The following is a 12,247-nucleotide window of genomic DNA, read 5'->3' as shown; positions in this document are numbered from 1 at the left end:
CCCCTCCTTTCCCGTCCTCTTTTCCCCCTCTTTCCCCCGCTCTTTTCCCCCTTTTTTCCCCCTTTTCCCTCCTCCCCACAACCACCAAACCCCACTCAGCAATAACTCCAGCCCACTTTGGTGACTTGGACCAAAACCCTCATTTTCCAGATTAAAAAAAAAAAAAACCAAAACCAAACCCCAAACCCTCAACCCCACAACCCCGCCAAATCTCCCTCACCCCTGTACGGATTTTTTCCCCCCTTAAAAACCAAACCCTCAATTTTGGGGTGGCCAGGGCAGGAAAACCCCGCGGGGAGCGGCCCCGAGGTGCGGATTTGGGGATTTGGGGCTCTTCCCGAGCGCATCCCGGCGCTTTGGTAACTTCCCGTCATGGGAGCCGGGCAGGGCAGGATTTTCGTGCCGTAATCTGCTCCCTAAGCCGGGAGTTTAGCGAGCTGCAGTGGATAAAGGAGAAAGGAGAAAGGGGGAAACCTCCGGCCCTCGGCGGCGTTTTGGGATCCTGCGGCGAAGCTTTGGGGTTCAAGCGGGGAGAAATGGGGGAAGAAATGGGAACAACTCCAGGTAGGGTTTGGGGTTTTTATTTCCCAGCACTGTGGTGGGAAGGGGAAAAGATCCTTGGGGTTTTTTTTTGTGATTTTTTTTCCCTCGGAAAAGCAACTTTGGGGCTGCTAAAAGTGCAGAGATCCAAAGCTCATCCCAAAAATCAACAGGGCAGCTCCCGGCTCCTGCTGCTCCTTGGGAGAAAAGTCAATTTTTGGAAGGGTCAGAAATACCCCAAACCTGGGGGATTTTGAGCAAATTTATCCCATGGGATGTGCATCCCACTCTCCTGGGTTTTGGGGCAGTGGGGACTTGTCTGAGGCAGGAAAATGCAGGGAAAAGCCATGGAGAACCCACAGGAAAAATCCAGGGAAAAACTGTGGAGAACGCACAGGAAAATGCAGGGAAAAGCTGTGGAGAATGCACAGGAAAATGCAGGGAAAAGCTGTGGAGAACCCACAGGAAAATTCAGGGAAAAGCTGTGGAGAACCCACAGGAAAATTCAGGGAAAAGCTGTGGAGAACCCACAGCAGCCCCTGGATAAGGCTGGGCTTTAAACCAGGCTTAGTCCTGGCTGGATTGCAGAGCCCCAGCAGGGCCACATTCCCTGATTCCCCAATTTTATCCCAATTTAGTGGGAATTTGGGTTTGGAAGAGGATCCCCAGGTGAGGTTTTGTCGCTGGCTCGGGGTTGGGATGTGAGGGGGCAGCTGCACCTCGGACAAATGGGATTTAAATCATTCCTGTCCTGTTTCCCATGGAAATGATCCTAAATATTCCCTGGGAATCCACAGTGGCTGAAATCCCAGAGTTTTCCCATCCTAAAACCTGGGTTCAGGGAGATCTGGATCCCCCCAAGGAGCTGATTTTGGGGTGTTTTGTGGGATTTGTGTCACTTTTCCCCTCTCCAACCAACACCTGCTGCTTCCTGGGATTTGCTGTGCTGGGTGGAATTCCCGGGAATGCAAAAACCCCAAAGCAGGAGGAGCTGGGAGCTCTCCCAGCCGTGGAATTGTTCTCCAGGTGAACAAATCCCAGGAATTTTGGCCACCTCGGGGAGGGAGGGAAGCAAAACTGGGAGCTGCAAGGTGGGTGAATTCCCTAAAATCCGGCAGGATAAGGAAAATGAGCTAAAAAAGCTCTTTCTGTAGGAGATTTCATTTGGTTTTTTGGGGTTTCAGGGTGGCACAGCCCCGAGACCCCAAAACAAGGCCCTGGGGAGGGCGGGGAAGGAAGGATCCATTTTTAGAGAGGGAATCTGGGCAGAGCCGGGAGCAGCAACCCCAAACTCCAAGACTGGAATCCCAAATCCCTTTTTTTCCACCAGAGACCTCAATTTCCAGCAAAATCCCGATTTTTTTTTTTGTGGTTAACTCATTCAATTTGGGGTTTTTTTGGTAATTTTAGGGTTGGCAGGAGGGCTGACCAGAACTTCACCCGTTTCATCCCTTTTCCGAGAACAAGCCCAGGCTTAGGGAGCCTGAAACCCTCCAGGCACGGAGCCCAGCCCCAGAATTCCCGGGAATATTCCGAATCACAAGAAGGGATTTATGGGAATGGCGGCAGGGCTGGACCTTGGCAGGCTTTGGGCTCGGCTCAGAGGGGCTTAAGTGGTTTAAGCAGGCTCAGCCTAAAGGGACATCCTCTTCTTGTGGGACGTGGGCTCGTCTGCTTTGTGCAGGAAAAGGGGCAGAATTCCTGTTTTCCCCCCATTTATCCGCGGCAATTTAATTCCCTGATTTTTTAAAGCGCTGCATTACCCAATTTAGTTATTCCCAGATTTTGGCCCAAAATTCCCACTTTCCAAGCCTGGATCATTCCTTGAATCAGGAAATACAGGATTTCATTCCAAACACTCCATTTCCATGGATTTCATGGCTTGGATTTCTCCCCAAATCCACCAAATCTGGGAAGTTTTGCCAGAAAAACCCCTGAGGATGGAGAGGGTTAAGAACAAATCCAATTTTTTTTTATTTTCCTGGGAGTTCTTCGCCCTCCCGTGGGCACTGGGAATGTGCTGGGGTGCAAAAGCCTTGGAGGGCACCGTGATCCCAAAACCATTCCCAGATTGCTCCCCAGGCCATCAATGCTGCCCCTTCCCAGAAAAAGATGGAATTTTTCCTGCAGGAATTCCGGATTTGTGTCGTTCCCCGTTGGGAAAAGGGGGAAATCCCAAGGCTGGAAGGGAGCCTGGAAAAAGGGGATCCGTGGGACGGAAAATTTGGGATAAACCTGGGAAGTGGGAACTCCTGGAAAGGGAATTTGATGGGAATTGGTTCCTGGAGCTTCATCCCGCTCCTCCTTTCCCCAGCATCCCCCAGGGAATCCGGGATGGGATCACTCGGAGCCCCCCCAGAACCTTCAACATTTCCCTTTATTTTTATCCCTTCTTTCCTGATCCCAAACCCCCTCAGGGCCTTTCCCTGCAGGATGGAGGGCGATTTTCCATGGAATTTGAGCACAGGGAATTCAGGATGGGATCACTCGGAGCACCCCCAATCCCTCAAACATTTCCCTCCATTTTTATCCCTTTTTTTTTTTTGCCATCCCAAACCCCCTCAGGGCTTTTCCCTGCAGGATGGAGTGGGATTTTCCATGGAATTCCAGCTCTTTTTCCCACAGGGAATTCGGGATGGGATCATTCAGAATTCCCCCAATCCCTCAAACATTCCCCTCCAATTTTTATCCCTTTTTTGTGGTCATCCTGTTTCCCATGGAATTCCAGCTCTTTTACCCACAAAGAATTCGAGACGGGATCATTCAGAATTCCCCCATTCCCTTCAACATTTCCCTTCCTTTTTATCCCTTTTTCTCTGATCCTAAATCCCCTCGGGGCCTTTCCCTGCAGGATCGGGTGGGATTTTCCATGGAATTCCAGCTCTTTTTCCCGCAGGGAATTCGGGACGGGATCATTCAGAATTCCCCCATTCCCTTCAACGTTTCCCTCCATTTTTATCCCGTTTTTTGCCCCTCCGGGGCCGTTCCCAGCGGGCCCATCCTGTTTTCCCCCCGGAGTTCCAGCAGTTTTTCCCGGCAGTGTCGCCGGCCGCGGAACGGCTCCGGTACATCCTGGGGGAGGAGGACGAGCCCCCCAACCCCACGCTGTTCACGGAGATGGACACGCTGCAGCGCGACGGCGACGACATGGAGTGGAAGGAATCCGCCAGGTCGGGGATTGGGGAACGGGGCGGGGGAAAATCCCACCCCAAAATGTCCCCATGGCGGGGATCGGGGAAACGAGCATCGGATTTGGGGGTGTTAGCAAAAAGGGCATTTCTGAACGGGGGAAATGGGATTTTGAAAATGGAATATCAGAGTGTGGACATTGCGTATAAGGGTGTTAGAAAATGGCATTTCCGAATTGGGGAAATGCAGGAAAAAATGGGATTTTGGGAGGGTTTGAAAACGGAATATCAGGGAATGAGAGTTGGATTTGGGGGTGTTAAAAAAGGATATTCCTGAACTGGGAAAATGCTGGAAAATGGGATTTTGAAAATGGAATATCAGAGAATGAGTGTCGGATTTAGGGGGGTTAGAAAAGGACGTTCCTGAATTGGGGAAATGCAGGAAAAACAGGATTTTGGGAGGGTTTGAAAATGGAATCCTCGGCAAAGGAATCCCAGGATGCCGATGGCGGCACAAAGGCACCGCTGGAGCTGTGCCCCCGATCCCACAGGGATTCGTGCCCCAATCCCACAGGGATTCCTGCCCCAATCCCACAGGGATTCCTGCCCCCGATCCCACAGGGATTCCTGCCCTGTCCCACATCCTGCCCCAACCAGGGATTCCTGCCCCAATCCCACAGGGATTCCTGCCTCGATCCCACAGTGATTCCTGCCCCAATCCCACAGGGATTCCTGCCCCAATCCCACAGGGATTCCTGCCTCGATCCCACAGTGATTCCTGCCCCAATCCCACAGGGATTCGTGCCCCAATCCCACAGGGATTCGTGCCCCAATCCCACAGGGATTCGTGCCCCCAATCCCACAGGGATTCGTGCCCCAATCCCACAGGGATCCGTGCCCCCAATCCCACACTCCATCCCGAGCTCCCTAATGACCCAAATTCCTTGGAGAACGGGGCAGAAGGGAGAGGAACAGCGACCTAATCGGCTTTGGGGGAGCGGCGGCATCGCTCGGCGGGCAGTTTGAATTCCATCCCCGGAAAGAGGGAGGGCTGGAGATCGGGATTCTCCAGGGAAATCAGGGATGGGAGCTGTGGGGTGGGTGCCAGGGCCGGGTGTTGTGGTTTGGGGTTCTGTCGGGGTTTTTCCTCCACCCCAATGTTCCCAAATCCCACAGGAGCGATTTGAGGATGGGGAAATCCATGGATTTGGGTTTCCTGGTGGGATTGGGAGCTTTTCCTCCACCCCACAGCTCCCAGATCCCACAGATACAATTTGAGGAGGGCTAAATCCATGGATTTGGGTTTCCTGCTGGGTCTGGGAACTTTGCCTTCCTGCTACAGCTCCCAAACCTCTCAGGAGCAATTTGTTGAGGGCAAAATCCATGGATTTGGGTTTCCTGGTGGGATTGGGAACTTTTCCTCCACCCCACAGCTCCCAGATCCCACAGATACAATTGAGGAGGGCGAAATCCATGGATTTGGGTTTCCTGCTGGGATTGGGAACTTTTCCTCCCCTCCACAACCCTGCAAGCAGCACTTTTGGGAATGATCCACCAGACCCTCCCTTCCCACCCTGGATAACGAGCCAGAACTCTGTGAGATGAATTAATCCAGGCCCTCCAAGCAGGGAAGCTCCCCAGGAAGGAGAAGCCATTCCCAGATCCTCACGCCTGCCCCGTCCCGCTCCCGTTCCAGGTGGATCAAGTTCGAGGAGAAGGTGGAGGAAGGTGGTGAGAGGTGGAGCAAACCCCACGTGTCCACGCTGTCCCTGCACAGCCTCTTTGAGCTGCGGACGTGTCTCCAGACAGGAACGGTGCTCCTGGACCTGGACGGATACTCCTTGCCCCAAATTATTGGTAGGAGCCCCTGGAGATTTCCCCCCTCCATGTCCTAAAATGGTGGGAATGGATTTAAATTCATTTTTTTCCTGAATTTGTCCAGGAATGAGCAAAGGGAGGAGTTGGGAGCCATCAGGTGCTTCCTGAAATGGTTGCGTTGAGGTTTTGGGGGGATCTGGGGGTCACTGCTGAAGCAGCAGATTTTGGGGGGCTTTGGGGTCACCCCTGGGTCACCATGGCTGGGTGTGTACAGATGATGTCATCGGGGAGCAGATTGAGGACATTTTGGGGGGTTTTGGGGGTCACCACCTCTGGGTGTTGCAGTTAATGTCATTGAGGAACAGATCGATGGTGGGGCAGTCTGGGGACATTTTGGGGAGGTTTTGGGGATGTTCTTGGGGTCACCATGGCCGTGTTTTGCAGACAATGTCATCGAGAAGCAGATTGAGGATGGGACATTTTGGGAACATTTTGGGGAGGTTTTGGGGCTCACCATGGCCGTGTGTTGTAGATGATGTCATTGAAAAGCAGATCGAGGACGGGCTGCTCAAGGAGCAGATTCTGGGGGGGTTTTGGGGTCACCCCTGGGTCACCATGGCCGTGTGTTGCAGACAAGGTCATGGAGAAGCAGATCAAGGACGGGACAGTTTGGGGACATTTTGGGGAGGTTTTGGAGGTCACCACAGCTATGTGTTGCAGATGATGTCATCAAGAAGCAGATTGAGGATGGGACATTTTGGGGACATTTTGGGGATGTTTTGGGGCTCACCATGGCCGTGTTTTGCAGACGATGTCATCGAGAAGCAGATCGAGGACGGGCTGCTGAAGCCGGAGCTGCGGGAGAAGCTCAGCTACGTCCTCCTGCGCAAGCACCGCCACCAGACCAAGAAGCCGATCCACCGCTCGCTGGCCGACATCGGCAAATCCGTGTCCTCCAACACCGGTGAGCCCCGGCAGGGAGCGAGGAACCAGGGCTGGGGACACACCCGGGGACGGTGGGTGGGGAGGACCCCAAAATTCTGCCCCAGGGGGTTTAGGGGTGGGGGGTCAGCAAGAGCTGGGGGACAAGGAGGTGTTGGGGACAGGGACAGCGCTGTGTGAGGGATGCGGCTGGGACAGTGTCACCGTTTGGTGACGTCATTGAGTGATGGCATCCTTGTGTGAGGGACAAGATCATGGTGTGAGGGTGATGTCAGTGTGTGGTGATGTAATTGTGTGATGATGTCATTGTGTGATGGCATCATCGTGTGATGACATCACCATGTGAGGACAATGGCGCTGTGTGAGGCCATCATTATGGGGTGGCATCATTGTGTGGTGACATCACTGTGTGGTGACAATGCCATTGTATTATTGTATGACATCACCATGTGAGGACAATGGCGCTGTGATGGCATCAGTGTGCAATGACAGTGGCAATCTGTGATGATGTCACAGTGGGGGAAACAATAGCACTGTGTGATGACATCACCATGGGGACAGTGGCACTGTGTGGCATCAACGTCACTGTGTGATGACATCACAATGGGGACAATGACTCTGTGTGATGACATCATAGTCAGGACAATTACTGTGTGATGATGTCACTGTGTGGTCAAGGCTACTGTGTGATGACATCACCGTGGGGACAATAGGTGATGATAATGTCACCACATGATGACGTCACCATGTGCCGATGACGTCACCGCGTGCGGGGACAATGGCGCCGTGTGGCGCCGGGCTCGGTGCCGCTCGGCTTTGCTGGCGCGGCGGCCGCAGACAAATCCGGTCTGGCCGCGGCTGATCCCGCCTTTCCCTGCCCTTACAAAAGGGGATTTGGGTCCGTTCCGATTGTTCCCTCGGGTTTAGCGGGAGGTCACTCGCTGCAGCCGGGATTGGTCTCCAGCAGCTCCTGGGAGCATCCCGGTGTTCCCAGCGGGATCCTGCCCTGACATTCCCAGCGGGATCCTGTCCCCACGTTCCCAACGGGATCCAGCCCCAGCATTTCTAACGGGATCCTGCCCTGACATTCCCAGCGGGATCCTGTCCCCACGTTCCCAACGGGATCCCATCCCCACATTCCCAATGGGATCCCGTCCCCACGTTCCCATTGGGATCCCCTCCCCATCACCCCTCTCTCTCTCCCCAGCCCGCAGCCCCGTGCGGGGCCCGGCCGCCGGCGCCGCCTTCCACCGCTCCACCGAGGACCTGCGGCTGCGGCAGAGCGCCAGCTACGGCCGCCTGCGTGAGTGGGCACGGCCCCAGAACTGACCCGGGCACCAGAACCTGCCCTGGAGCACCAGAGCCTGCCCTGGGACACCAAATAATTCCCTGAAAACCAAATTCCCAGCCCCAGGGGCAGAGCGGGAGGTTGCAATGAGGTCCCACCACGGCCACCATCCCAGAAGTGCAGCAGGGAATTTGGGATGAGCTGGTGTGGGGTGGAGGAAAACATTCCTTGGGGTCTTTAGGGAGGGAAGGAACGGCTCTTGGAAGAAGGAAGGAATCCTAAAAGATGGCTTGGCTGGGAGAGCGCAGCTGGGAAATCCCAAAGGAGCCCTGGTTTGTGTGGCTGAGACTGGAAATGGTCCCATCCGTGGAGCTTTGGGATCATTAGGGTTGGGAAAGCCCTCAGAGATCACGGAGCACCATGATGTCCCCAAGTGCCACATCCAGAGGGTTTCTGGACCCTTCCAGCGATGGGGACTCCTTCACTGCCCCATGCCAGCCTTTCCACCCTTTCACAGGAGGAATTTCCCCTAATTCCCGGGTTTTCACAGCACTGCTGCTGCTTTACAAGCCCAGATCCCATCACCAATATTTTATTTCTTGTCACAAATTCTCCCCACCAGGTTTTCTCCTGGCACCTGGGGTGATTTTTCCTCACAGTTCCCTCCCTTCCCTGCAGGTCACGCTCAGAGCCGGAGCATGAACGACATCTCGGACACCCCGAGCACTGACCAGGTACCCAAAATCCCAAAATCCCAACACGATCCCTGCCGGGCTCTGGGGCGGTCGGGTCCATGTGAGCCGTGGCTGGGTCGATACCCACACAAATTCCTAATTAGGGCAGTTAATTGCTCTATTGATCCCTGTGGGGAAGCTGCCCCAGAGGTGACACCTGCGCTCTCCGCACAGAATTTGGGACGAGCCAGGAGCCCAAATCCATCAGGGTGGGGCAAAAATTCCCTCCAGATCTGCAGGGAGCTGCTTGGAAGTGTGGGAATCCTAAAGGGAGAGGGTGGCAAATCCCATCCGAGCTCTTGGCATGCAGCTCTGGGGGTGAGGGGCTGGAATTTGGGGTGGGCTCTGCTTTTTCTGAGGGTTTCCCAATGCAAAGCTCAGCCCAGAGGCCGTGGGAGGCTTTTCCTTCTGGGATTGCTCTTAGGAGGAGCTGGGAGGCAGCTCCTGGCTGGGGATGGGATGGATCAGTGGGATTTTGTCCCCTTCCCATCCCAGACTCTTGTTCTGGGAATGGTTGGTTCCTTGTGTGAGCTTTGCTTTGTTTCTGTTGCTGATTTCACCTTAAACCGAAGGCAGAATGGGTTTTTAGGGAATGGGATGGGATAACAGCTTGCTTTGGGTTTTTAGGGAATGGGATGGGATAACCGCTTGCTTTGGGTTTTTAGGGAATGGGATGGGATAACCACTTGCTTTGGGTTTTTAGGGAATGGGATGGGATAACAGCTTGCTTTGGGTTTTGGTGGGATATAGGAGCTTTGGGTTTTTAGGGAATGGGATGGGATAACAGCTTGCTTTGGGTTTTTAGGGAATGGGATGGGATAACCACTTGCTTTGGGTTTTTAGGGAATGGGATGGGATAACAGCTTGCTTTGGGTTTTTAGGGAATGGGATGGGATAACCACTTGCTTTTGCCCAGGATGTCCTCACTGGGCTTACCTGGGGTGATGCCCTTTAGGGCAAGCCCAAACACAATAAATAATGCTTTATTCCCTTGGATTTCATGGATGGAAATCCACGTTCTGCTGGGAGCCACGGGACAGGGACACCACCTGAAATGACTCCATCCCAGTGCCCAGTCAGGAACCCCAAATATCCCCTCCAGCAATGGGGTTCGGAGGGTTAATCCCAAAATATGCAAAGCATTTAGGTTTAATCGCCCTATTAGGCCCACTACAAAGGGACTTTTTAAGTGTTACACGAAGCTTAGTGGCCACTGGTAACTCCTGCTCTTATTCCAAGCTGAACTGGAGGAGTTGCTTTATTATTATTATGATTTTTTTTTTTCCATTTGGATTTAGAAGATTAGGACGGGGCGAGGCGGCTGCCCGGCTCACATGCCTGCCCTCATGCTGCCATATAGATTATCATAACTCCCTGCCTGGCTGGGTATTGAACCCTTTTAGGCTGTAATGAAAAGAGCTGCAGGGGAGAAGAGACCTGGGGAATAAATCCATGGATGAGGTTTTTCCTCCTCCCATTATTTGTTCCGGCTCCCGGAACGGGGCTGGGGAGGCACAAAAACCTCCCCCATGCAGGGCTTGAGGGGGTTCTGTGCCATGAGGGGCTGCAGATAAACTCTAAAAATGTTCCTGGCTCGCTGCAGCACCCCTGGGGTTGGCTCAGGTTTTCCACAGGGCGATTTCAGGGAGTTTTCCTTGCAGAGAATCCAGGAGAGCAAAAGCAAACGTTGCTGGTTGGGTTATGGAGCTGGGGGTGCAGTTTAGTCTCAGTTTTAGCCACATTTCTGAAGAAATTTTGCTTTTTTTTCCTGGCTCCTCAGTCCCCACCTCTGGGAGTCCTGGGACAACCAGAGGTGAAATCTTGGAGCCTGAGGTTCCAACTTTGGTGGGAAAAAAGGGGGGAAAGCCAAATTTTGGCAACCACTCCCTTCCTCGATCTTGTCTTTGCCAACAGCTGAAGAACAAGTTCATCAAGAAGATCCCCAAGGACGCCGAGGCCTCCAACGTGCTGGTGGGGGAGGTGGAGTTCCTGGAGAAGCCCTTTGTGGCCTTCGTGCGGCTGCTCCAGGCCACCATGCTGGGCGGGGTGACGGAGGTGCCCGTCCCCACCAGGTGAGCGCCGTGCCCTGGGCACGTCCGAGGGCTCTGCTGGCACCAGGGCTCCGCGGCGGCCGACACGGCGCCTTTCCCTCCCCAGGTTCCTCTTCATTCTCCTCGGCCCGGCGGGCAAGGCCAAGTCCTACAACGAGATCGGCAGGGCCATCGCCACGCTCATGGTGGACGATGTGAGTGGAGGCCACCCCAGCCCTTGTGTGGGACTCGGAACCCAGCAAAAAAAGCAATTTCCACCTTATCACCCCAAAAATCGAGATTGAAACCCCCAGGAGGACGTGGGGCTGGGGGCTGACCCCTGTCCCGTGTCCACCCCCAGCTCTTCAGCGACGTTGCCTACAAAGCCCGGGACAGGGAGGACCTGATTGCCGGCATCGACGAGTTCCTGGACGAGGTCATCGTCCTCCCGCCCGGCGAGTGGGACCCCAACATCCGCATTGAGCCTCCCAAAAAAGTGCCCTCAGCTGAGAAGAGGTGGGTGGGGCTGCACCCGCCTGTGGCCACTGCCGTGTCCAGTTCTGGGGGAAGAGCCTTGCTTGGCTTCATCCCTGGAAGTGACCCCTCCAGATGTTCCAGAAACGCTGGGTTTGCAGCAGGGTTTGATCCCAGCTCGGCCCAGAGCTGTTCCCACCCTCCTGGGACAGTGGGAGGTGACCCTACCCTGGGCAGGAGTTGAACTGGATGATCCTTGAGGTCCCTCCCAACCCAACCCAACCCAACCCAACCCAACCCATGGCTACACAAATTGAGCAAACCCAGCTCTGGATCTGGCCAAATTCACCCCAAAACCCACGCTCAGTGCAGGCTCAGAGCTGCACCACGGCCTCGGCCATGGTCCTCACGCCGGGGCCATGTGCCTGTTCAGCAGTGCCAATGTGGCGGTGTCAATCCAGTGGTGCCCATCCGGCGGTGCTGATCCGGTGGCACCAATGTGGCAGTGCTGATGTGGCAGTGCCAAGCTGGTGGTGCTGATCCAACGGCACCAATCCGGCGGTGCCCATCCGGCAATGCCAATGTGGTGGTGCCAATGTGGCAGTGCCCATCCGGCGGTGCCAGAGTGGGTGTGAGGTGGTGCCAATTTGGTGGTGCCAATTTGGTGGTGCCAATTTGGTGGTGCCAATCCAGTGGTGCCCATCTGGCAGTGCCCATCTGGCAGTGCCGGAGCGGGTGCGAGGCGGTGCCGTGTCCCGCAGGAAGTCGGTGTTCTCGCTGAACGAGGTGGGGCAGATGAACGGCGCGGCCGGCGGGGCGGGCGCCGGGGGCGGCGGCGGCGGCAGCGACGATGGGGAGATGCCCGAAGTCCACGAGATTGGGGAGGAGCTGGCCTGGACCGGCAGGTGAGCCAGGAGCCACCCCCCAGAAACTTCCAGAATGTGCCAGGATCTGCCAGCGTCTCCTGTGGGCTCATCCTGGGGCACCGAGGGGTGGAATCCTGGTGGGAAGGGGTTTTTGTCAGCGCCAGGCCTATTTATGTGCCTATATATAAATTGTATTTATGTAGCAATATTTGTAAATCTCCCAACTGGCCAGAGGAGCTGTGGATCCCCAGAAGTGCCCAAGGCCAGGTTGGACGGGGCTTGGAGCAGCCTGGGACAGTGGGAGGTGTCCCTGCCATGGCAGGGGTGGGATGGGATGGGATTTAAGGTCCCTCCCAACCCAAACCTCTCCAGGACTCCACGATTCTGTTTTGGTGGAAGTCACCGGGTGTCGGTGTCACCTCAGTGG

At 54.9% G+C, this 12,247-nt stretch overlaps 1 protein-coding gene across 2 annotated transcripts in view; it reads left to right on the top strand.

The window, feature by feature from the left end:
* The window catches only part of SLC4A5 (solute carrier family 4 member 5), a 35,814-nt gene that overhangs the window by 13,418 nt on the left and 10,149 nt on the right, over nt 1-12,247 (top strand). For both annotated transcript variants that reach the window (XM_030964177.1, XM_030964176.1), the window contains exons 4-12: nt 3,581-3,710; nt 5,365-5,525; nt 6,295-6,450; nt 7,636-7,731; nt 8,395-8,450; nt 10,365-10,522; nt 10,608-10,695; nt 10,842-10,996; nt 11,716-11,859. In XM_030964177.1, the coding sequence (XP_030820037.1) occupies nt 3,581-3,710; nt 5,365-5,525; nt 6,295-6,450; nt 7,636-7,731; nt 8,395-8,450; nt 10,365-10,522; nt 10,608-10,695; nt 10,842-10,996; nt 11,716-11,859 (1,144 nt within the window). The remainder of the gene's footprint in view (nt 1-3,580; nt 3,711-5,364; nt 5,526-6,294; nt 6,451-7,635; nt 7,732-8,394; nt 8,451-10,364; nt 10,523-10,607; nt 10,696-10,841; nt 10,997-11,715; nt 11,860-12,247) is intronic.

Source organism: Camarhynchus parvulus, chromosome 22 (genome assembly GCF_901933205.1).
Source record: "Camarhynchus parvulus chromosome 22, STF_HiC, whole genome shotgun sequence".
Taxonomy (NCBI): Eukaryota; Metazoa; Chordata; class Aves; order Passeriformes; family Thraupidae; genus Camarhynchus; species Camarhynchus parvulus.
Note: the sequence above shows the minus strand (reverse complement) of the source record. Positions and strands in the feature narration are given on the sequence as shown.